This window comes from Pleurodeles waltl, chromosome 10 (genome assembly GCF_031143425.1).
Source record: "Pleurodeles waltl isolate 20211129_DDA chromosome 10, aPleWal1.hap1.20221129, whole genome shotgun sequence".
In the NCBI taxonomy this organism is placed as follows: Eukaryota; Metazoa; Chordata; class Amphibia; order Caudata; family Salamandridae; genus Pleurodeles; species Pleurodeles waltl.
In genome coordinates this window covers 125,169,186-125,195,188 of record NC_090449.1, presented here as the reverse complement: position 1 = coordinate 125,195,188, position 26,003 = coordinate 125,169,186, and the positions used below count along the sequence as shown (strand labels likewise).

Sequence of the window (26,003 nt, the reverse complement as noted above, 5' to 3'; positions counted from 1 at the left end):
TGTGCTGGCCTGTAGCTGGGCCCACCAGCCCTGTACCTTTTCCTTGATTATTGTTCCCAGGGGCAGGGTGCTGTGGCCCCTGACCCCTGCACCGATCTCCTAAAGCATTGCCTTAGCGCTTAGGAAAAGCGCTCTTTCTTAAAGCTGCTGCAGAGGATCACCGCCGCAGCCCGGGCGTCAGATTTGGCCTTAACGCTGTGCAGAGCGCTTTATTTTGAGCCCAGATCACCGCCGCAGCCCAGGCTGCATAATTTTCCTAAAGCGCTGTGAAAAGCGCTTCGTTGGGAATCACCGCCACAGCCCAGGCTGCATAATTTTCCTAAGCGCTGTGAAAAGCGCTTCGTTGATGAAAATCACCGCCGCAGCCCGGGGAAGTAAATTCTGTGAAGCGCGAGGTCCGCGCTCAGCACTGTGCCCCCAGGGCACGAAGGAAACCTCCGTTTTATTATAAGGAGCAAGCGTGCTCCTGTTGGTGCCCCCGGGGCGAGGACTGCTTTTGGGAGTCCCCCCGGGGCACCGGAAGGCCCTGCCTTGGGCCGGAATGCCATAGGGAAGGCGAGGGGAGAGGAGGACGCCTCTCCCTCGCCTGGGGAAGCCTCGGAAGGCTTCGGTTGTTGTCCGTGGGGCGGGAGGAGAGGAGGACACCTCTCCCCCGCCTGAAGAAGCCTCGGAAGGCTTTGGTTGCCTGGGGAATGGGCAGCAGCCTCATCGGAGGCTCGCTGCACCCCCAGACCCCTCGGGGCCCCTGCGAGGGCCAGCCTTGACACAAAGGGGTCTCCCCTCCTGGAAGGGCCGACAGAGGCCCCGGGAGACCCCAGGAGTTAGCGGGTCCCCAGAGGGGCCCGTGTTTCACTCTGGAGGGGGTGCGAGGCGCCCCCCTCCCCCTTCAAAGGTTTCCCTGACCTGGGCCCCCCTCGGGAGGGCCGGTGGAGGCCTAGGGGGGCCCCCAGTGTTGACGGCCCTCAGAGGGGCCCGTTTTTCATCTAGAGGAGGTGCGTGCCGCCCTCCCCTAACCCCAGGAGATCAGGGAGGCCCCCGTTTTGCGCAGAGGAGCGCCGGGGGCCCCATTATTCGTATTAGGCACTGGAGGTGCCTCTACCATCTACCAGGTACTTTTAAATGGACCAATATGCTGATAATTTAAAGTTCTTTCTACAGACTTTATTCATTCTGTTATATTGCCTACCTGTTCTTTGATGTGTTGACATATGTGTGCACATGTTCCTTTTATGGGCATGACTTGCTAATATGTTTGCTTAACTTGCCATAGATTTTCTAATGTTCCTATTATGGGCGTTTTATGATATTCTTATGACAAGTGTGCTAATGTGATAACGTGTTTCCTGACTACTGCTTATGTTGCAGAATACTGAGTAACCTGTGTGTTATGTGTGACTACTGCTAGTTTGCAGAGTAACTAATGTGTAACGTTCTGACAACTGCTAAGGTAGCAGGATAGTACTGTTATGTGATGTTTGTCTGATAATTACGTTGTGTACAATACAGGATATTTTCATATAATCTAGTGTTGTGTTTCCTTGGTGGTGGGAATATTGCGTCACATGTATGTGTGTGTTGTGCAAACGCTTTACGCATTGCCTCCGGGTTAAGCCTGACTGCTCGTGCCAAGCTACCAAGGGGGTGAGCAGGGGTTATCTTGGACGTGTAACTCCCTTGCCCTGACTAGAGTGGGTAAGTTCTGCCTGGCTGAGGTGCATACCCTAGCCAACCAGAAACCCCATTTCTAACAGAAATGATATAATTTTCCTAAAGCAAAATCTCAGAGACTTACAGATACACTTTATTAGAGGATGAACAACAAGTAAAAAAAAAATCGAAGCTATACAGAAAGAAATACACAAGAAAAGGTGCATTGGCGTAAGGACCACGTTCCAACTTCTCTTATATCCGTCTTCCTAATTCATTTTGTTTATTATTCTCTCTGTTTTGCTGTTCCCATGTTAATGTTATTTTCATAAGCACAATATGCGTAATTAATTCATTAATAGCAGGAAACAACAAATTAATAGAGGGCAACAGGTTGATTCTAATTAGCAAAATGCTCATTTCTTAATGAAAGTGATTTGTTATGTGAATCAGCATTTGAGAAAGATCAGCTTTGGATATTTAAATCTAAACATGTAGTTCAACTAAATACAAACAATGAAGGTACCTTTTGGTATACAACGTTCTCAGACAGAAGAACGTTAAACAAGCATTGAAAAGCCAATATGTTTGACCATTATAGAGTCTATGTTCATAGAGGTACATTAAGCACAAAGATACAGCAGGGAAGCTGGCAGGGCAAGATATTTATAAAATGCTATGCACACAAAGACTAACACATATGCATGTACTGATGCAGACAGACAACACTTATACAAACAATCATGCATGTGAATACCACATTTGCAAATTCCCATGTGTGCTGAGAATATGCAAGCAACTTCATATAGCTTGAAAGTACCCACAGGCACACATGTACCTGTGCATAGCTGTCAGTTACCCCAAATAACGCACATAGCATTAAGCAAATAAACATTGCTACTGTGGCTTTCTCGCTCAAATGTATTTTGCATGACATGATTTAAAAGTCCATATTTATGGTAGTAACAATAAAACTACAAGTTCACAATTAAAAAAGTTCTGTTGGCTAAAGCACCTGAAGTAGCCTAATGTGTCAAACATGACATGCATCATTAGACAGGTATGCACTAACATGTAAAGACGTGGATGGTTTGATAGCATCTTCAACACTGGTCTCTTGAGTGTTGACATTTTGGCTTTTTTTGTTTGTTTCCTTCCTTGCAAGGAATTAAATATGTTTTAGCGTTTTGCAATCAAGTGCAAGGGGTAACACAGATATACATGGATTTTTAAAGACATTTTTAACTTAACTTGGCAAACAGCGCGTAACGAAACTTGAGTGGGGCCCCTTTTGCATAGTACACGGAGGGGCCCCCTCCGAACTCATGCAGGAGCTCCGAGGGCAGTGTACTGTATTGATGGGCCACCCTGGAGCTCGCCCCTCCCCCCACCACGCCGCAGGGGCTGTGTGGTCCTTGGTTATGTCACTGACAAGCAGACATCTTTCATTGACCTGTGTTTTCATTCCCCTCACATTATAGGTCTCTTGGCATAAAACTTTGTTATAGGACAGAATCAGATTAAAATGATGGGCACCTTGAAAACTAATGATTTGTTACCACCAGGCAGTGTTCTGCAGTCATACCAAAAAGGCACAGAGAGCCAGATATACATAGCATTTTATGGGCCGTTCGCAACCGATAAAATGCATTTTGGCATGTCCTACCCCTATTTTGTGAGTCGGTAGCCTATTACGGACTCCAAAATAGGGTTTGAGAGTGGCTATTAGGAAGGAGTGTGTAAAGGGCATCCCTTCCTAATAGCGAGATGCAAGGACATGTCAAATGTTTTGCCACCGAAACGTGGTTGCAAAACATTTGCAGATTACCACCAATTTCAAATTTGTGACAAGCCATTCGCAAACGGGGAGAGTTCTCAAAGGATCCCTTCCCCTTTGTGAATGGGGGTGGCAACATTTTATAAGAGCAGGCAGTAGCCCCAGGGATCACTGCCCACTCTAAAAAAATGAAAAGAAAGCTTTTCATTTTTATTTTTGAAATGCATCCCATTTTCCGTTAAGGAAAACTGTCTGCATTTAAAAAAAAAATGCTTTATTTTAAAAGCAGTCAAATACTTGGGGTTTGCTGACCCCAGCAGGTAACCATCCCTGTGAGTTCCGGCCATTGCCAGTGGGTCACAAATTGCGACCTGCCTCATGATTATTAATGAGGCTGGTCCCTTGTAACCTATTTGGGAATCACAAACATTGTCTCAGACAGTGTTGTGCATCAGAGTTTGCGACTCGCAAATTGCGAGTCACGGCCTCTGATGGTCGTACATCTGGCCCATAGACTCTTACAGCAAAAGCCTTGGTCAATTAGTTTTTGTGAAGATGAAATTTCTTTCTATAGTTCTAGAATTGAAAACCCCACAGGGCATATTATGCTGGTGCAAGAGATAAAGATGTGAATAGTAGTGCTTGCATACCTCCCTCACTAAACCAATCGCCGGGCTGTCAATTTAGCTGGCCCTTTTCTTGTATCTCCAAAAACCTGGCCTAAAATGAATGCCACAGGTGGAAAACATTAAGCAAACGGTAAAACATGCTTTGCCTTTAAGGAACTCAGCCATGGGATGCAAGTAACCTTCTGGCTTGAGACAAGTTAGAGGAGCAGTATTGGATTGCTTAGTACCTTCAAAAGTTATTATTTGTCAAAGCATATGAAGGCTTCATATACTGTGCACTACATAGTAGAAACATGTACATTCAGGCACATGAGTGTGTGAGTACGCGAGTGAGTGGGGTAGTACTTTTGTATAGAGCACAAAACCCTGGAAGTACTTAGGAAGGATGCATTCTGTTGGAGGTAATGATAGGGTGAAGTGATCAAAAGTTCGGTGAATCAGTGAGTTTTTTTAAAGTAAACAATATCGTGTACAATGTGAATGTTAGAGTCGCATCACAGAAGGGAGCTATTCTTGCTGTATCTCAGTGTGGAAGAACCCTACGCTCAACCAGACCTGCATGCTATTTTCTAACTGGCAAGTGTGAAATGTGTGCATTGTACTTGAGGCTAGGAGCAACTTCATTTTGCCTTTGAGTTACAGAGGTGCTATTATTTATACCTTTTTTTGAACCAAACAAGTTCTCAATTCAATACGGCCTTCCACTTGCAACCCCTGCCGTGACACTCTTCCCCCTAAAACCTGGTTCAATTTCTTGAGTCCAGAAATAACCCACACCCAGAATCTGTGCGGTACCTGGAGATGCACAAATAGATTTGTTGCGAGCTCCAATACAAAACTGTTTGCAATGTTGTCTTGAGTTGGCCAGTGCCTCTACTACCAAACATCTCAAAAGATATTATATGAAGCAGCAAATCTTCCACAGCAGAGAAATCTGAAAGTACATGTTTTTAGAATCCAAATATTGTTGGCAGTATATTAATAAGTTTATCTAAAATAACTCCACCCTCTCCTGCCCTGTAATTTTGACCCTATACGTCAGTTAAAGGGGCCAATCATTAAATTGAACAATGGCCTCGCAATCATAATCATAATCATAAATATTTATAAAGCGTGCTACTCACCCGTGCGGGTCTCAAGGCGCTATGGGAATGGGGGTTACTGCTGCTCGAAGAGCCAGGTCTTGAGTTGCCTCTGGAATGCGGAGTGGTCCTGGGTGGTCCTGAGGTTGGTGGGGAGGGAATTCCATGTCTTGGCCGCCAGGTAGGAGAAGGACCTCCCACCTGCCGTGGTGCGGCAGATGCGAGGGACGGCGGCGAGAGCGAGGTTGGCGGAGCGAAGCTGACGGGTGGGTGTGTAGAAGCTGAGGCGGCGGTTGAGGTATTCGGGTCCCTTGTTGTGGAGGGCTTTGTGTGCGTGGGTGAGGAGTCGGAAGGTGATCCTTTTGTTGACGGGAAGCCAGTGCAGGTGTCTCAGGTGGGCGGAGATGTGGCTGTTGCGGGGTATGTTGAGGATGAGGCGGGCGGAGGCGTTTTGAATTCGTTGCAGACGTTTCTCGAGTTTAGCGGTGGTTCCTGCATATAGGGTGTTGCCGTAGTCCAGGCGGCTCGTGATGAGGGCGTGGGTCACCGTCTTTCTGGTGTCGGCGGGGATCCAACGGAAGATCTTTCGGAGCATGCGGTGGTTGAGGAAGCAGGAGGATGATACAGCGTTGATTTGTTTGGTCATGGTGAGAAGTGGGTCCAGGATGAAACCGAGGTTGCGTGCGTGGTCTGAGGGGGTTGGTGCAGTGCCAAGGGCCGTGGGCCACCAGGAGTCGTCCCAGGTGGTCGGGGTGTTTCCGAGGATGAGGACTTCCGTTTTGTCTGAGTTCAGTTTCAGACGGCTGAGTTTCATCCAATCTGTGACGTCTTTCATTCCATCTTGCAGGTTGGTCTCGGCGCTGGAAGGGGCCTTGGTGAGGGAGAGTATCAGCTGAGTGTCGTCGGCGTAGGAGGTGATGATGATGCTATGCTTGCGTACGATGTCGGCTAGGGGGCTCATATAGACATTGAAGAGAGTCGGGCTGAGCGAGGAGCCTTGTGGGACGCGCAGATGATCTCGGTGGGGTCTGATCGCAAAGGCTTTTCTGGTTCAACTGAAGCCTGCATCTTTCGAAAGACGTTCCAGTGGAAGGACAATAATCATATTAGGTCAGTGTATTCTGTTCCAGAGCATTACCAGTTGGTTACGTGTGACTGGCAATGCCTTCTGGATGTTGGAAGCAGTGTCGAACTGGCTTATAGAACAATCAGGCAGTGCCCCAGGGGCCGGTCTGATGGGTCAACTTGTGGGCCGGATTTATTGGCTGGTTGTTACTGTTGACTTTCCTGATATTACCACAAACATTACCTGCAGTGAGTACAAATGCATGCACCCTCCCATACCTTTCCAACCACCCATACAAATTGTATTTAGAAGTTCACAACTACCCCATTTGTCAATTTGGGCTATTTTTTAGCTTTCTGATTCACTGAGGTGGGCCTTTTTATTTTGATGGCTAGGCCTATTTCCTGACCTTGTCTGACACTGGTTGGAAGGTCAGGGTGTGAACAGCACAACACACCTTTCAGCTCTTCACTCACTGGGAAAGTAGCAGCCCCTGAAATCCACACACATAGATCAAGCAGATTAGTGTCCCAGACCACCTCGCCTCCCCCACTGCCTCGCATGTATACATAGTTCAGGGCAAAACAGAAAACAAGGAAAAGGGTTGTTAAGTGGGAAGAAGACATATGGAAGCAAAACAGACAACTAAAGAAATTGCAGTGGGCAAACAAGTGCTTCATTTGTGCCAGTAGTAGCTGGTGATGGGCTATGGCACTCGTTTTTGATGAGAGGGACTTATTTTTCATCATCCAGCTTTTACCCAAAGAGAGAGAAAGAGAGCAAAAGTGAGAACGTATGAGGAACAGCAACTTAGAAGTACAGTGACAAAAGGAGAAAATCGGAATGAGAAAGAAAGTGCAAAAGTGAGGTTAAGAGCCAGAAAGTGCACCATGGTGAAACAAAGAAGCACGAGGTGGGATTAAAACCAGTCACCCTTGGTGTTCAGCGACGCTGACAACACGTGTAGCAGTCTCAAGCCCTGCTTTAAACGTGGCCCATTATCAGATGTGATCATTATTGCATCAGACAAAATCTGACATTCTTGTGTTTGGAATAGATTTGATTGCATAATTGTCACCTATTATGAGTTTTTGGCAGCTAACAAGCACATTTTGGTGCTTACCACTCCAAAACATGCATGTTCTTGCAATTGCCAGCCTATTTCCCATGGTAAATTTTGTCAGGTCTGGACGGACGAAATTTATTGGAGGACAATTGTGGAGTGCGATGTTAGCCCCAAAACTCATACATCTACTAAGTGTGGTAACAGAAATTACCGCACATATTGGAAAATAACACACTACTCATTATGAAGGCCCATGATGAACTTTGGTGAACTTATTGTTTTACACATGAAGAAATCAAGTAAGATCAATGGGCCTCATGTACAAATGTATTTTGCGGTAGCACAACAATGCATTTTGCAGAATCAAACGGTTTGTGATCACAAAACTCCTTTTCAGAATATATCAAAACCCTTTTACATGATGGAAAATCTTTTTCAACTTCTAATAGTGCTTTTTGATCCATTTTGAATTGTCAATAAGAGGGAATGTAAAAGAGGAGTCCCCGTTGAATGTGGAATTTACAGTGGAGTGCATGAATGGTTTTTGGCCACAACATCATTGATCAGATACCAAGCCTGAAGTACCTTATTCACTAAGGGGAACATGCCCCTATGGGACACATTCCTCTTTGGGAATAGTCTAGGCAATCTCAGGTGGAGCAAGCTGTGGACTTGTGCTGATCATCCTGGCTTAGAGCTGCTCTTGGTCATCCATCAGCTTGCAGTGAATCTTTAATGCTTTTGCTTTGCCGCATCATTGGCTCTTAAAGGCTCAGGCCGTGATCCTGTGTCACCAGAGGGTGGATGCACAAGGATGGTGAGCCCAGCTTTGTACTGTGCCTCACTCTCTAGCCAAACATGCCCACTCGCAACATGTTTTCAATTCCTAGTTGCTTAACAGACCTTCGGCCTGCCGAGCAAGATAGATTAGGGTACCAATGATGACACTGGTAGATGGGGTTGAAGGCCTAATTCCACTGTTCGGTCAAGAAGAGGGGTAGTGTACAGCTGCCATCAATCCAGTTTGTGCAGCTCGTCCTGCTGGGGATGGGGGCAGCTGTCTAAGGAGTGAGGCTGTGAATATGAAAGCAACATGGGGGTGGCAGCCTTCTTCTGGTCGCAAACCTCCCAGGTTAGTACAGACAGTTCTGCCTGAGGCCCATCGGCAGTCCATACTTGTGTTCCTAGGTGGGAAGGTGGTGGAGAGATATATTGACACATCCCAATTTCTGCTTATTTAGGTGGAAAAGCCTTCACATTTTCTTAGTACATTCCCACCATGTCAGCAGGGTTATAGCTTCTCACTGCAGTTTAGCAGAGTGGGTAGTCTATCGTCGTCAATCAAATTTTTTTTTTCAATTCAAAAGAGCTTTATTGCGGCTACAAGAACCAAAAAAGCGCGAGCAGTAATAAATACAAATAATCAAAATTACAGGTAAATATAATGATAAAAAGGGAGTAAAAGATAAGAGAAAAATGGAAAAAGTGAAATAAAAGTGGAATAAAAATGGAATAAAATAAAATGCGCTACGCAGGATGTTGGGACAGTCTTATTTAGAGTCTTTATCCATAAGAGTTTTCCCTCTGACAAGCCAACTAGCTCCGAGGAATTTGGCGATGGCGATCACTAGCGTTGGCCTGGTGTCTGATCTGAGGATTCGCAGGGCTAGCGCAGAGCAGCGGACTCCCAGTAGTCTGCATGCCGGGGCCAGCCATTTCCTACGGGGGGCGGTGTACGCGGGGCAAGCAAAAAAGAGGTGAGGGAGATTCTCGACGGGGGCTTTGCAGGCTGGGCATGCGGTTGATTCATTGTGTGACCAGCTACTGGTGAAAAGTCTTAATGGGAGTGTTCCAATGCGGAGCTGGAAGTACAGTTTCCTTTCCCTTGGGGCCGTGATTAGGTCCCAGAAAGCTTCGTACTTGCATGACTCTTTTAGGTTGGCAAAGTCACAAGATAGTGTAGTGTGCAGTGCAGCCCTCGTGTCTTCGAGGTTGGCCATTTGCCAGTATAGTTCCTTTAGTTTGCTTTTCGAGGGAAAGACTGACGTGGCTGGTGAGTTCCAGAGATCATCGAGCCCGAGTGAGTACAGTTGATCCTTGATGCATCGTAGCCAGGGGATTCTGTGAAGATGGTCGGCTTTTAGGATGACCTGTAGAGCTTCAGTGAAGATGTCGAGCTCCGGAGTGGTCCAGAGACGCCGCCAGTACAGCAGGGGTCGCAGGCGGGCTTTGTGACCAATGCGTTTGATGTCGAGATCCTTGAAAAGAGGGAACAGTGGGGTGCTTAGCGGAAGGGACACAAGGTTTCTTAGGAAGTTGTTTTCAGCGGTGGTTAAGTCTTGGGTTTTGGTATAGCCCCAAAGTTCAGCCCCGTAAAGCGCTGAGGAAACGGCCTGTGCTTCGTATAACTGTAATGCTGGGCGAATTGGTTTTGTGTGTGAGAGGTGGAAATTTTTTAGTAGAGCCCCTGTTGTTTGTCTTAGTTTTAGGGCTTGTTTTCCTATGTGTGGCTTCCAGGACATGTTGTCAGTGAATGTTATGCCCAGGTAGCTGAAAAAGCCCACCTTCTCAAGTGAGGAGCCCTCCAGAGTAAACTTCCCTTTAAAAGATCTGTGGGGATTAAGGGTTATTAGTTTTGTTTTCAAGGCGTTGATTTCGAGTCCCTGTGATGAGCAGAAATGCTCGAAGCACGCAAGGAGTTTCCTTAGACCACTAGGGGTCTTGGATATCAGAAGACTGTCATCGGCAAAAAGTAAGACTGGGATTTTTTGTGTGCCAAGTGAGGGTGCGTCAGCCTGCAGTCTGAGGAGGGAGGGGACAATTTCATTGATATACAGGGAAAAGAGGGTCGGGGCAAGTACGCACCCTTGCCGCACACCCCGGGAAACGTGGATTCTATCAGTTAGTTTGCCCTTGTTGCCCCACCTGACTTGTACGTAGTTGTCCTCGTGGAGTCGTATCAAAATGGCAAGAATGTGCTCCGGGATTCCCATCCGAGAGAGAGTGGCCCAAAGATGGTTGCGAGGTACTAGGTCAAAAGCAGATTTGAGGTCCACAAAAGCTACATAAAGGCTGCCTTTACCAATGTACACTATTTTCCAATATAATAATAGGAATCTGAGGGCTTGGTCAGTGGTGGAAATCTTCTTTCGGAAACCGGCTTGGAGGGGGCTAAGGATATCGCGGTCAGTCATCCATACTTCGATCTTTCCTAGGAGGCAGTAGCAGAAGACTTTTTGGACACAGTCAATTAGGCTAATAGGTCTATAGTTGCAGGGAAGTGATCTGTCGCCCTTTTTAAAGATTGGAATAACAATAGCCGCTTTCCAAGACTCGGGGATTGGCGCCCCAGATGCTATTGCGTTAGCTAGAATGGTGAGGTATCTTGACCAGGATGCTAGGTCTGTTGAGAACAGGTCTGCTGGGACGCAGTCTGATCCAGGGGCCCTGCCGCGTTTTAAGGTGCTTAGAGAGTAGGTTATATCGCTTTGGGAAAACAACAGGGGTGCTGCGGTGGTGGGTGCTAATGAGAGATTTAGGTGGGGGCCCGTATGAACAGGGGCTATCATGATCAGGGGAGTACAGACTACTAAAGTGAACTATCCAGTCTCTTGGGGCAATGTTGGTTGTGATGTCCAAACCACTAGTTTCTGGGCCTCGCGCTGCCAGGGACCAGAACAGACTATGGTTCCTCTCGCGCACAGCGTCGCTGAGTGCTGTCCACCATTTGTTATCTTGATCACGCTTGGCTACGCGTATTGCAGATTTATAGGACTTCCTAGCTACGCGGATGGCGGTGGGGTCCTTGGATTTAATGGCTTGAACTAGGCGCTTGTTTAGGGACCGACACGTTTTGTTGAACCAGCGGTGCCTACCTATGGGTCGTTTGTCGTCGTGGGCTGGAGGTACTGAGAAGTGAGCTGCGATATCCCTAAAGCAGGAGGTGTGGATTGAGCTTATTTCCTGGTGGGGAATTGCAGAACCTGCCTCTAGGCCCATTAGTGTGGATTTTAGGGTCGTCGTCAATCAATTAGACTATGCGTCATCAGGCCTCACCCCGGTTCAATCCAGACCAAGGCCCACCAGCAATGTTATCTTATTTCAGTTCCTAGTTTATCCATCTCTCGGTCTGCTCATGGGGTCCTTGCTGCTGCCACACCTCAGCATCCGAGCCAGTCCCTGGGCATGTGGGGTGACACCTCATCTCATTGAGGCTGCTGGGTCTGTAGTTGTCTCTCCAGCGCCTGCTTCAAGGGGGCAGATGTGCTCCAGATAACATCCAGCAGAGCTGGCCACTTTTCTTCTCTTCTACCAGCCACTTAGTTGAGACTCTAGTAGGGCAGTTTGTCCTCCCCGTAGCATCTCTGCAACAGGCTGCCCTATATGCACAGGAGAGAGACACAGTGTTGTCTTCACATCCTTGGTAGATTACCAAATTAGCACCTCCCAGTTCATTCTAGCCAATGTATTTTAGTAGTTTAAGTGCATCTTCTCGTTGTTGCCTTTGGTAGTGAATATAGCTTTTTTCCCTTCTGGGCTTCTGCTGCCTTGGGAAGCCAGCGGTGAGGACAACAAAAAGTGCATGTTAATTATGCCCCCAAAGACATCAAGAAACGTAATCATACAAGGTGGAACAAATGAAGGCAATAGGCAAATACAGGAAAAGCACAGTAATTAAGTAGATATTAGGAAACTTCAATGGTCAAGAGATTACATGAAAATATAGGTACAAAGAGAATATGAGGAGAAAGATATTAGAATGATAGGGGAATTAAAACATATGTGCCAGAGTCAGAGCTGAAGAGTAAAAGGCAATTCCAATGGAAAAGGAGTAAGAAGGAAATAGACAGAAAGTAGGGGGAAGACAGATGGCGCATGTTGGACCTGGCTTTTTGACAGGGACATCCCCAAACTTTTTGCCTCCTTCCTCCTATTTGTTCTGACCTGTTGTTGTTGGCTTTTGACCTCTGGGCACTTTACCACTGCTAACCAGTGCTAAAGTGCATATGCTGTCTGTGTAAATTGTACTATTGATTGGTTTATCCATGATTGGCTATTTAATTTACTTATACGTCCCTAGTGGAGTGCACTATATGTGCCTAGGGCCTGTAGATTAAATGCTGCTAGTGGGCTTGCAGCACTGGTTGTGCCACCCACTTCAGTAGCCCCCTAACCTTGTCTCAGGCCTGCCATTGCAAGGCCTGTGTGTGCAGTTTCACTGCCACTTCGACTTGGCATTTAAAAGTACTTGCCAAGCCTAGAACTCCCCTTTTTATACATATAAGTCACCCCTAATGTGTGCCCTAGGTAACCCCTGGAGCCGGGTGCTATGTGGGTAAAAGGCAGGACATGTACCTGTGTAGTTAAATGTCCTGGTAGTGTAAAACTCCTAAATTCGTTTTTACACTACTGTGAGGCCTGCTCCCTTCATAGGCTAACGTTGGGGCTGCCCTCATACATTGTTGAAGTGGCAGCTGCTGATCTGAAAGGAGCAGGAAGGTCATATTTAGTATGTCCAAAATGGTAATACATAACCCTGCTGACTGGTGAAGTCGGATTTAATATTACTATTCTAGAAATGCCACTTTTAGAAAGTGAGCATTTCTTTGCACTTAAATCTTTCTGTACCCTTCAATCCACGTCTGGCTAGGTTTAGTTGACAGCTCCTTGTGCATTCACTCAGACACACCCCAAACACAGGGTACTCAGCCTCAGTTGCATACATCTGCATTTTGAATGGGTCTTCCTGGGCTGGGAGAGTGGAGGGCCTGCCCTCACACAAAGGACTGCCACACCCCCTACTGGGACCCTGGCAGACAGGATTGAACTGAAAGGGGGCCTGGTGCATTTCTTAGACACTCTTTGAAGTCACCCCCACTTCAAAGGCACAACTTAGTATAAAACAGGGCCTCTGCCCTAACTCATCAGACAATTGCTGGAGAAAAAAACTGAACCAGAAACTACATCCTGCCAAGAAGAACTGCCTGGCTGCTCAAAGGACTCACCTGTCTGCTTTCTCCAAAGGACTGCTGCCTTGCTGAACTCTTGTCTGGCTGTAAAAGTGCTCTCCAAGGGCTTGGATAGAGCTTGCCTCCTGTTCCCTGAAGTCTCAGGACCAAAAAGACTTCTCTTTTTCACTTGGACGATTCGTGCGGCGAAATTTTCGACACACAGCTTGTTCCGTGGCGGGAAAAACGCTGCACACCGACGCTGATCGATGCAATGCCTTCGGGACGACCGGAACTTCGACGCACGGCCTCGCAAAGACAACGCCGCCCGACTTCCAGGGGAGAAATCGACTCGACGCCTGCCGTGAGATCAAAACTTCGACGCACAGCCCCGCGGAACGACGCGCAGCCGGAAAACAAGCAGGAGAATCCACGCACAGACCCGGGACATCTGGTAATCCCCGCGAACCATAGAAAGAGACTGTCCCCGCGTCGGAAAACGACGCACGACTTCCCCGTGTGAAAAATAACGACGCAAGTCCGTGTGTGCTGGGGAGAAATCTACGCACACACCATTTTTCCACGTATCTCTTCTTCTGCGGCCCTTTGCAGAGATTTTTCACCAGAAACCAGGTACTTTGTGCTTGAAAGAGACTTTGTTTGCTTTTTAAAGACTTAAGACACTTTATATCACTTTTCAGTGATATCTTTACAAATTCATATTGCATCTTTGATCGTTTTGACCTGAAAATACCCAGATAAATATTATATATTTTTCTAAGCACTGTGTGGTGTATTTTTGTGGTGTTATATTATGGTATTGTATGATTTATTGCACAAATGCTTTACACATTGCCTTCTAAGTTGAGTCTGACTGCTCGTGCCAAGCTACCAGAGGGTGGGCACAGGCTGATTTTGGATTGTGTGTGACTTACCCTGACTAGAGTGAGGGTTCTTGCTTGGACAGAGGGCAACCTGATTGCCAACCAAAAACCCAATTTCTAACAGCGCAGTAGATGCTTAGTATAGTATGTTGAGTCTTCAAGAATGGTTGAGATGCACAGAATTATGGAAACAATGTCGCTGTGTGCCTAGTTGAACTATTCCACTGATCCCAGCAGTTTAATGCTTTATCTGCCAACCTGTAAAGAACAATAATACATGCAAAGGAAGCAGACAGTGAGGAGAATGTGAGATGCAGTGGATGTAGAGTATTAGTCCCTCTTCTGCTGCCTCTGACCTTATGTACTCTTCTTTCTCTTCCTACATTCTGTGTTCAGAGCTTACCCAGGAATCTGGTTATACCATACACCCTTCAGAACACTGGACGGATGAGTCCCAAAATCAATGGGCAAGAGGCAGAGTACTCCTCCACCTCAGAGGAGTCACCAGAAGACAATGAATTCTTCCTCACCGATCAAACAAAAAGACAAAGATTAATGAACATTAAAGGACTACAGGTGAGAGTACATATAGGTTTTCCTGAGGATTCGCTGACGAAATGTGGGAAAGTCAACACTTTGCTGTTATGTAGTTTGCTTTGTGTGGTGGGAATCCCATGGCCACTCAGCTGAAGAGTAGGAAGGGGATTGCTTCAGATGGTCTCTAACAATTAACTCTCAGCGACAGTCTAGACCTCATATCCAATTCAGTGTTTTTTAGAACATCTGAAACCTCTTTATTTGTCCAGTGTAATGCTAAGTGTCTGGACTGCTGGCAGTCATTTATCCCAGGCCATGTGAGTAGATACATTATTTTCAGCTCTAGATTCCTGTAATTTTCAACTAGTTCACATCACAGCCTCAGCAGGTTTCTTCGTGTTTAGTGAGTGATTGTTTTATGCCTTTAAATTCAACATTATTTTCAGCATTTTAGTCATGGAGGATTATAGTTTTTCACATTATGTACTGCATGTGACAAGTTAAACTGTTAGCAACACAAAGACATTTTTTAAAGAAAGAAATCAATAATGTACTACAGGTTATGTTCTTAGGGCCATATGTACGAACACATTTTCCCATAGACACAGAATGGGCAAAACTGTTTGGTACATCTGGCCCTTAGTACTGTATGCCACTATATCGCAGTCAGCAATGATGATCCGCAATAATATTGCATCCCCTATAGCAACCAACCACCATGTTGTTATGTAAGCTTATATTGACTATTCACCCTTGGCAGAAAAGTATAAGTGTTGTTAGGAATGGCACCTAACTTGCCTTACAATGTACTTACCTTACAATGTAATGGTAGGTCGATGTCATAGATGAAATGCCACTGTCATGCAATATATATCATGCTACACATTGTGCCACCACCATTCTTAGACAGGTCCATTAAATATGGCAACATTCCAACAATGAAACAGATGAGAGCCATTCTAAGCTTTCAGTACCAAACCTGTAATATGCCCCCAGCCACAGCCATAGTACACAAATGACTAAATCATGCTGTATTAACTATGTTTCTCAACCATGTGACCCTCCTGGGTGATATGGACTCTGAAGCCATCTCGTAGCCCATGTTTCCAGAATCTGATTAACTTTTGGACAAAAAGCACTCAGACATACACTTTATGGCTCTTTAGGATCCAGGCATTATGGGGGTCATTCTGACTTTGGCGGGCGGCGGAGGCCGCCCGCCAAAGTCCCGCCATCAGAATACCGCTGCGCGGTCAAAAGACCGCCGCGGTAATTCTGAGTTTCCCGCTGGGCGGGCGGGCGACCGCCAGAAGGCCGCCCGCCCGCCCAGCGGGAAACCCCCTTCCACGAGGATGCCGGCTCCGAATGGAGCCGGCGGAGTGGAAAGGGTGCGACGGGTGCAGTTGCACCCGCCGCGATTTTCAGTGTCTGCTATGCAGACACTGGAAATCTTGGTGGGGCCCTGTTAGGGGGCCCCACGACACCCGTTACCGCCAGCCAGGTTCTGGCGGTCAAAACCGCCAGAACCAGGCTGGCGGTAAGGGGGTCGGAATCCCCATGGCGGCGCTGCCTGCAGCGCCGCCATGGAGGATTCCTCAGGCCAGGGGGAAACCGGCGGAAAACCGCCGGTTTCCCTTTTCTGACCGCGGCTTTACCGCCGCGGTCAGAATTGGCCTGGATGCACCACCAGCCTGTTGGCGGTGCATCTTCGGTCCCCGGCCCTGGCGGTCCATGACCGCCAGGGTCGGAATGACCCCCTATGTCTTCAATAATAGCATTTCAAATATGTGCATTCTAGTGTGTCCAGGAAGATTCACAGCCTGCTCCTGAAAAGCCTATACTAAATCATAGGTGGAATGTGAATCTTCCCAACCACACCAGATGGCATGTCCTAAGGGCCGTATTTATACTTTTTGACGCAAAACTGCGCTAACGCAGTTTTGCGTCAAAAAAATTAGCGCCGGCTAACGCCATTCTGAAGCGCCATGCGGGCGCCGTATTTATTGAATGGCGTTAGCCGGCGCTAGCAGACCGGCGCTGCCTGGTGTGCGTGGAAAAAAACCACGTACACCAGACAGCGCCGGCGTAGGGGGAAAATGGCGTATGGGCGTCTTAAAATGGGGCAAGTCAGGTTGCGTCGAAAAAATCGTCGTAACCCGACTTGCGCCATTTTTTTTCGACGCCCATCCCCCATCAACATGACTCCTATCATTGTAAAGATAGGAGTCATGCCCCCTTGCCCAATGGCCATGCCCAGGGGACTTCTGTCCCCTGGGCATGGTCATTGGGCATAGTGGCATGTAGGGGGGCACAAATCAGGCCCCCCTATGCCACAAAAAAAAAAAAAAAATACTTACCTGAACTTACCTTAATGTCCATGGGATGGGTCCCTCCGTCCTTGGGTGTCCTCCTGGGGTGGGCAAGGGTGGCAGGGGGGGTCCCTGGGGGCAGGGGAGGGCACTCTGGGCTCATTTTGAGCCCACTTGTCCCTTAACGCCATCCCTGACCCAGGCGTTAAAAAGCGGCGCAAATGCGCCGTTTTTGGCCACGCCCACTCCCGGGCGTCTCTTTTGCCCGGGAGTATAAATACCACGTAAAGGCCTGGGAGTCATTTTTTAAGACGGAAACGCCTCCCTTGCATATCATTAACGCAAGGAAGGGGTTCACGCTAAAAAATGACGCACACTCCGGGCACTTTGGCGCCCGAAGCGTCTAACGCCAGAGTATAAATATGGCGTTAGTTGGCGTTAGTTCTGCGTCGAATTTGCGTCGAAAAAAACGACGCAAATTCGGCGCAACCAGAGTATAAATATGGCCCTAAGGGCCGTATTTATACTTTTTGACGCAAAACTGCGCTAACGCAGTTTTGCGTCAAAAAAATTAGCGCCGGCTAACGCCATTCTGAAGCGCCATGCGGGCGCCGTATTTATTGAATGGCGTTAGCCGGCGCTAGCAGACCGGCGCTGCCTGGTGTGCGTGGAAAAAAACCACGTACACCAGACAGCGCCGGCGTAGGGGGAAAATGGCGTATAGGCGTCTTAAAATGGGGCAAGTCAGGTTGCGTCGAAAAAATCGTCGTAACCCGACTTGCGCCATTTTTTTCGACGCCCATCCCCCATCAACATGACTCCTATCATTGTAAAGATAGGAGTCATGCCCCCTTGCCCAATGGCCATGCCCAGGGGACTTCTGTCCCCTGGGCATGGTCATTGGGCATAGTGGCATGTAGGGGGGCACAAATCAGGCCCCCCTATGCCACAAAAAATAAAAAATAAAATACTTACCTGAACTTACCTTAATGTCCATGGGATGGGTCCCTCCGTCCTTGGGTGTCCTCCTGGGGTGGGCAAGGGTGGCAGGGGGGGTCCCTGGGGGCAGGGGAGGGCACTCTGGGCTCATTTTTAGCCCACTTGTCCCTTAATGCCATCCCTGACCCAGGCGTTAAAAAGCGGCGCAAATGCGCCGTTTTTGGCCACGCCCACTCCCGGGCGTCTCTTTTGCCCGGGAGTATAAATACCACGTAAAGGCCTGGGAGTCATTTTTTAAGACGGAAACGCCTCCCTTGCATATCATTAACGCAAGGAAGGGGTTCACGCTAAAAAATGACGCACACTCCGGGCACTTTGGCGCCCGAAGCGTCTAACGCCAGAGTATAAATATGGCGTTAGTTGGCGTTAGTTCTGCGTCGAATTTGCGTCGAAAAAAACGACGCAAATTCGGCGCAACCAGAGTATAAATATGGCCCTAAGGGCCGTATTTATACTTTTTGACGCAAAACTGCGCTAACGCAGTTTTGCGTCAAAAAAATTAGCGCCGGCTAACGCCATTCTGAAGCGCCATGCGGGCGCCGTATTTATTGAATGGCGTTAGCCGGCGCTAGCAGACCGGCGCTGCCTGGTGTGCGTGGAAAAAAACCACGTACACCAGACAGCGCCGGCGTAGGGGGAAAATGGCGTATGGGCGTCTTAAAATGGGGCAAGTCAGGTTGCGTCGAAAAAATCGTCGTAACCCGACTTGCGCCATTTTTTTTCGACGCCCATCCCCCATCAACATGACTCCTATCATTGTAAAGATAGGAGTCATGCCCCCTTGCCCAATGGCCATGCCCAGGGGACTTCTGTCCCCTGGGCATGGTCATTGGGCATAGTGGCATGTAGGGGGGCACAAATCAGGCCCCCCTATGCCACAAAAAATAAAAAATAAAATACTTACCTGAACTTACCTTAATGTCCATGGGATGGGTCCCTCCGTCCTTGGGTGTCCTCCTGGGGTGGGCAAGGGTGGCAGGGGGGGTCCCTGGGGGCAGGGGAGGGCACTCTGGGCTCATTTTGAGCCCACTTGTCCCTTAATGCCATCCCTGACCCAGGCGTTAAAAAGCGGCGCAAATGCGCCGTTTTTGGCCACGCCCACTCCCGGGCGTCTCTTTTGCCCGGGAGTATAAATACCACGTAAAGGCCTGGGAGTCATTTTTTAAGACGGAAACGCCTCCCTTGCATATCATTAACGCAAGGAAGGGGTTCACGCTAAAAAATGACGCACACTCCGGGCACTTTGGCGCCCGAAGCGTCTAACGCCAGAGTATAAATATGGCGTTAGTTGGCGTTAGTTCTGCGTCGAATTTGCGTCGAAAAAAACGACGCAAATTCGGCGCAACCAGAGTATAAATATGGCCCTAAGTGTGTTGTTATTGACATCACCATGCAAAGATCCCTAAGATCCATTTTTTATGCTTTTTGGAAAACTGCTTATCAGATAGCTTCATAGACATTCAGAGCATGATCTATTGATTGATAGATGGAGCTACTTCTGTCAGGATGAACATTAACTTCATAATGGCAAAGATACTCCGTCTGTCAAATTTTGAGATGACCGTCAGCCCAGTGGTCATCTCTGTACCTTGAAAGGAGAAAATATCAGAGCGGTTTCTTTCAAGATACAAAATGTTTGGTGGATGGCTGCTGTCAGGCTTTGTCTTTTGGAGAATGTAACTAGCATACACTGCAGTAAAAGTTAGGTGGAGAACAGGAATTTTATTTGTTTCACTTAGACATTGTCACCAATCACAAATAATTTAGCTTTTAAAAATTGATGAAATGTACTCTGAAAGACAGAGCAGATCAGAGGATAGAGGACAGAACTCTTCTTTGTTGCTGGATGAATTCCCATCTACCTGAAGATGGACTATCGTGAAAGTATCTACAGAATCTATGGACCCAAAAGATGTTCCAGTAGCTGAGATAACCCCTTTTGGTGTTCCAGGGAATATATTCCAGACCTTAGCTGTAAGTTGGAATGTTTCCTCAGCAGCTATCATTTCTCGATTTGTCCCGCTCGGATACTTGCATCCCAAGTTTCAGTTGACCATGCGAACATAAAAGCAATGCGGACCCCTGCATGGCTGCAGCTTCCTCCATTTCCCTGCTGCTTTTGGTTTAACCTCTACAATAAGTTGTAAGTGTGAAGGTAAAATTCTTGAACAGTATAAGCCACTAACCCTTGTCTGACTTCACTTCATGGCCTACAAAACTGATAACTCAAAATAATTATTAGCCTATATCAGACCTTATTCCATCACTGCCTAACCTTGAAGAGTGCCTAAGTTCAAGTAAACTTCACCCCATTCACTTTTAATGATTTTTGCTTTCATTTTGTTTTAAATTTGTTTCCTATAGAACGGCTATTTTCTAATAACTTTTGAGTCCTACATTTGTTTTTTTCGATTTTGCTTTTTAATCATTATATTTTGTTCTCTTTTGTAATATTGGTTTGGGAGTTTTAACTTAATTATTTATTATCTGTATCAAAATTTGGTGTTGCTATGCTTGTACCCCTCACACCTTTCCTTGAAGATAGTCTCGCCTCTGTACCCATTTACCAATTGTAACTTAGGAACTGCCTCATTTTATTATTAAAAACTGGATGGTTTTGACTTTTAGGTGCTCACCCACAGTTGATATCTAGAATTTCCCCCTCTTAGTTTAACAATTGAATTTCATGATTCCAGCCCACATTGAATATGCACCTCTTGCAGTGTTATCCTCGAGATGTCTCAGTCTCTGTTATAATACAGGCAATTAGAAGAACAGCTCTTAGAGATGGTTTCTTTAAGTTCTGTAACTAAAACAAAGAATGTGTCCCTTTGAAAGCAGTAGTAGTCTCGGCTTCGGAGATATTTGTATTTTTAAATATAACTTTTATGAAATAGCCAATGGTAAGAAGAATTGTGCTCCAGCTACATTGGGTATTTCTCAAATGTGTTTTATTACCAAACAATATTGTTAGTATATTGTTAGAAAGAAGTTCAAAATAGACTTTCATTTGAAAACTTAATTCAATTGGCTTCTGAAGGTTGCTGGTAGGTCCAAATACTCTAATGCCAGAACCGTTGAGAGTTTTGGCAAGGACAGAGATAAAAGGCAGCTGTGGCCAGACGGATATGCATCTTCACCTTCATTGTAGGTCATAGAAAAATCTCTTGTATTCTGGAGGAGACTTTTCTCTTTAATGCAGAACTGAATATTAGGAAATGTTTGCATTAAATGGGTGTCACTGCCTCCAAATTTGCTCCCGGTAAATTGATTGACTCCCAGAGATCCTGGCATTGTCTGTGGAGCCTTGGCCAAATTGACCATTCTGTTCAGAACTTTCTCTCTCAGCAGATGTAACAGTCCCTTTGGCTTCTGGCTGAGCAGGTGATGAAAGAAGTTTCTATTTAATACCAGTCCTGTTAGTGGCAAGCTTAAGGGAGGTAAGGTTTAACAATCTTTCCACTGGGGATCATTGTCTTTGATTGAATTCAAAGAAAGAACTGGTGTCATAGTATGATGTCTGGACACAGCACTGTGAGGCAATGCTCTTTGTTACCCAACTTCCTTTGTATCACTTGCTACCCTTATCCAAACCCAGGTGGAGATACGAGGAAAAAATACCACCATTCCAGATGTACAGGTTACTGAATCACTGCAGTATATGTCTTACTCTCTTATCTCTCCTTTTTGCAACCTAAGGAGAGGTCTGTTTTTTACATTCTCCTCAAAAATTGAACTCAGTGACTTCTGTCACCCATGGTCTCTTAACCTTTAAATGTGTTAATTTATCTTAAATGGCAAGTCATCATGAACGCTTTGGAGCATCTGTATAAAAGGTAACTGTCCGGCATTTAGAAAGTCATCCATAGACATGGCGAGCAAGAGAGCCTGAAGGGCATTCATGATTAGACTATAATAAGAGTGTGTGGTCTATTTTAAACAGAGCTTCAAGTAGCTTTACTCTCCACACAGAATGAGCACTCTAAAGACTACTTCAAAAAATAGGTGAGCAGGATGCTCTGTATTGTCAAGAGGGAATGGTGTGCTCAGAAAAATATTTATATCTGTATATGCTTTCTATTTGTTTTTAGATTCAAAGGTCAAAGTCCCCAGTTGCTGGTGAAAACCGAACTGCAGATTTTCAACGTAAGATATAATGTCCCTACCATTAAGTCATTCAACTGAATGAATGTGATTGTTTAATTGCATGTGCTGGCTCTTTTAAGCACTTGTTTCAATTTAGAAGTTGTTTGCCGAAGGTCTTGTGCCCCACATATATCACAAGTGACCCTACAAATTCATTGAGAATATCAATTGTTACTTTGTAGGTAGTAACAGCATGGTGATTACATTGTGGTAATTAATTGAGATGTATCACCCTGCTGAACTCTGCATCGCATCTAGCCTTAAATTACATCATACACGGTAAGCAATATTTATAAAATACACATGGACACACACATTCACTGAAAAAACAAGGGTTAAAGTGATGTTATTTAGGGGTTGAAATGATATAAAAACTGTTTAAAAATAATAGAAATTGACATTCACAAGTTATAGTTTGCTGAACTAACCCTAACTTGCGCCCCTGCCATGAACTGCTTGAGATTATGATCATGATGACTTCTCAAACGCCGTAATGCCATCACTGATGACATCATCCAGTCATTGAGCTAGCATCATATAGTGTTTGTGCACTTGGAGTAATTCAACGCTCTACACCTGTTGTCAATTTTCTATCACCAATCACGTAATAATAGAATATGATTTGACCACTTGTAGCACACATAGTATATTTTTCATTGGTTGATTTCATGAGTAAATTTGATAATGTTGTTATTTAATTATGATCAGTAATGTCATCAGTGATGTCACCTATGAATGATGTAATATGTGAGGTCTTAAGAAGTGCATGGTGGGGGCACAATTTATAGTAATTACTTAGCTGTGTTGTAAAGTATCACAATGTAAAGGTGCTAAAAGCAATCTTGAGTGTACTTACCTACGGATGTAAGAACTGTAATGTACTTACATGCAATGTAAAGGTTGTGCACCATTCGTTGAACCTCTATCAATATCTTCTCTCCAGTGACAATTGGGCACTTGGATGCCCTCTTACAGGTGCATTTTCCTTTGTTCCTCTTCCTTGTCCTAGCCCTAAACCTGTGAGGATGACGTCCTATCTGAGGACGACCTACCATGTGGCACATGCCTCCTTTTGTTTCCTCCAAAACAAAATCTCAAAAGTGACTGCTCCCCTTCCATTGGGACAGGGTATGAGAGCATAATCCTCCAGGATCAAAGTCTACTTTGTTCAGTCTCCCATAAAGGATGGGGCCTTCTGAAGTGCTCTACCTGCCTCCAGCAGAAGTGAGAAATTAAAGACCTTTCTAATGTGTGTTTCTGTATTTCTTCTTTAGGGAACACTCCTATGGAGCGGGCTGCTATGTCACCTGGATAATGGGGCAGGAAGATTATAAGCTTGTGCAGCTGCCCATTTTTGTGCTGGGTTTCATTTGATGTACGGGTTTCATTTGACTCCTGGATTTCATGTAAAGTGAAGTCTTGCTACTTTTTTGCTGAGCTTTGTTAGAGGTTTGGCATTACGCGACACAAGATCTTTGGCATTGTGCACTCATCAACTACTAGACTCAAAATGTGTTGTGTATCCCCATATTGCATTGTGGGCACCTGCGCAAACATAGTAAATCTGGGCCTAGGACCTGTAGGATTTTGAGTCCTATTATAAGTATAACATTAACAGTCTAAGCATGAATGAACTGTACGCTAAATGCTGGGCATGATGTAGGGCTAGTTGCCAGCTGTTGATGCCTCTGATGTGAGATCAGTTGCCACTGAAAAATGTCATAGCTACGACCTTGCCCAGTGTCATTACAGTGACTTCCAGCCTGTCCTGGTTTTCCATGGAATAGTACTAAGCATGCTGGGATTTTACCCCATTTAACTATGGATCTACAAGTGCCATTGAGCTTAAGGATATGCAGCAGGTCTGGCCTAAAGTCATCCCCCTGATATGGGACCAGCTGACACCTCGGTAATATTCAAATTAATTCCACTACATCAATGATTGTCAAATTCTTTATTGTTTAGAATTCGTGTTAATGTGGTGCCTGAGTGGACCACAGTTTGCTAAATGTGTTTGAAGCATGCATTAGAGCTCTCATCCCCACGGTAACAACTAAAGGAAAATGTCATGTAATGAATATTTTTAACACACAGTGACCCGCTATCACTATTCTTAAATGAGGCCACCGGCTCCTTAACCTCCTTGGTCCCCTTTAAGCCAGACTCTCATACTCGTTCTAGCTTTTTAAATGTTCACGCGTTTGCCTTTAAAGTGGTAGCCGTGCCCCCGTCCTGCCTTTAATCTTTTCCGCCTTTCTCCCGGCTCCCCTTTGACCTCACTGACAAGCGAGGATCGCAGGGTAAATGTTTGAAAAAGATTGGTGCTGTGGCTTAATGCGTCTCTATTTCAAGTCCTGTCCCGCGGCAATCCCCATGAGAAATTAGTTCGGTGGTCTCAATCCATCAGTCGGCGTGACACAGTTCGGTGGGACTGTCAGCTCCTCTGACGCAGGCCGCGCTGGAGTGGCAGGAGCAATACTCGGCGCTCCTGAGGTGTTTTATGAGAAACTTGAGAGAAAAGTTGCGCAAAATAATCTCTACGCCGTGTCAGGCGTTATCCCCTGGCCTCGTGCCTCGCTTCAATAAACATTTAAGGATCTATCTGGTCTACAGGGAGAAAAATACATTGTGGACTGATGGCGTGTCAGTGGCCTCCTGACAGGCTCCACGGTTGACAGTGAATGAACAGCAAATGCATGGTATCCAATAGGGTAGCAAGGATGTCAAGGGTCCTGGATCAAGCAAGGAAAATGCCTCCTTAGACTGCTGTTAGATCACAAAAAGAGAGCAATCAGCAGGTTTAAATGTGCCCCGTTGCCGCTGCACCTGCTGCACAAATAGTAGCTCTTGAATGCGGCACCAGTGAAGGACTTTTGAATGTGCCATAACAGAGGTACAGGAAGGAATTTTAAGTAACAATCTCGATGCAGCATTTTGGACTATTAGGAGGTAGTGTGTTGTTTATTTGTGAGCCCCCAAATACAGGGAATTGGCATAGTGAAGACAGTTAATAATGAGAGCCTGTACCATGAATTTCCAAGATTCAATGTGGATCATACCAATAACCTTGCACAACATGTGCAGGAAATTAAAACATGTTCCTGCTATATGGATGACATGGTTGGTGAATAAAAGTTTGTCATCCATGAATAGACCTAGATTTCTGGCTGAGTTAACCAGTATAGAGTAGACAAAGTCAAATATCATCAGTGATTTTAAGAAGAACTGTTTGCGTAAAGTGCAGAGAAAAGAAACCGGATTGAGAAAAATCTAGGATGTTCTTCTTTTCCAAATAGTAGGATAATTGAAGATTAACTGCCTTTTCCAAAATTTCTGAAGGGAAGTTAAGCAGTTGTCCAGAAGTTGGAGAGTTCAGTGAAATCCTCAGTGGACTCTCAGTAGTGGGATAACCTGGGCAGTTTTACAGGAAAAAGGTACAAATGTTTGTGTGCGGAACATTAAGCTGTTCTGTTCTACTATATTCCACTCTTGGCACTTCTAAAGTGCATGGATACCCACAACGGGCATCCAGTGCTGGTTAATATACCAGCATCCATATCACGACAAAGATTAGATGAATAGCAACGTTGTCAGTAGCTTCCTAAAACTCAGTTCATATTTGTTTTGTCTTATCGTAATAGGCAGTGAGTTCCGTAGTTTAGGACCCAAATAAGCAAAGGACCGACCGCCGCTTTTTCATTTATGGATTTTTGGAGTTGCCAAATGACATAAGGCAGTCGATGACAAGGTCCTATTGGGGATCTAGGGTCGTACCAGCTGTTGTAGTAGTGTTAAGCCCTTATTATGAAGAGTTCATTGAGCAATACAGAGGGCCTTGAACTGTATCCTGTGTTGATAGCCAATGCTGAGATGTTAATGCGCCTGACATAGAATTATGTTTAGAGATATTTAA

The 26,003-nt window shown here is 45.8% G+C and overlaps 1 protein-coding gene across 2 annotated transcripts in view; it reads left to right on the top strand.

The window, feature by feature from the left end:
* Positions 1-26,003, top strand: part of CARD11 (caspase recruitment domain family member 11) — a 538,982-nt gene that overhangs the window by 279,874 nt on the left and 233,105 nt on the right. For both annotated transcript variants that reach the window (XM_069209962.1, XM_069209961.1), the window contains exons 9-10: positions 14,496-14,675; positions 22,036-22,090. In XM_069209962.1, the coding sequence (XP_069066063.1) occupies positions 14,496-14,675; positions 22,036-22,090 (235 nt within the window). The remainder of the gene's footprint in view (positions 1-14,495; positions 14,676-22,035; positions 22,091-26,003) is intronic.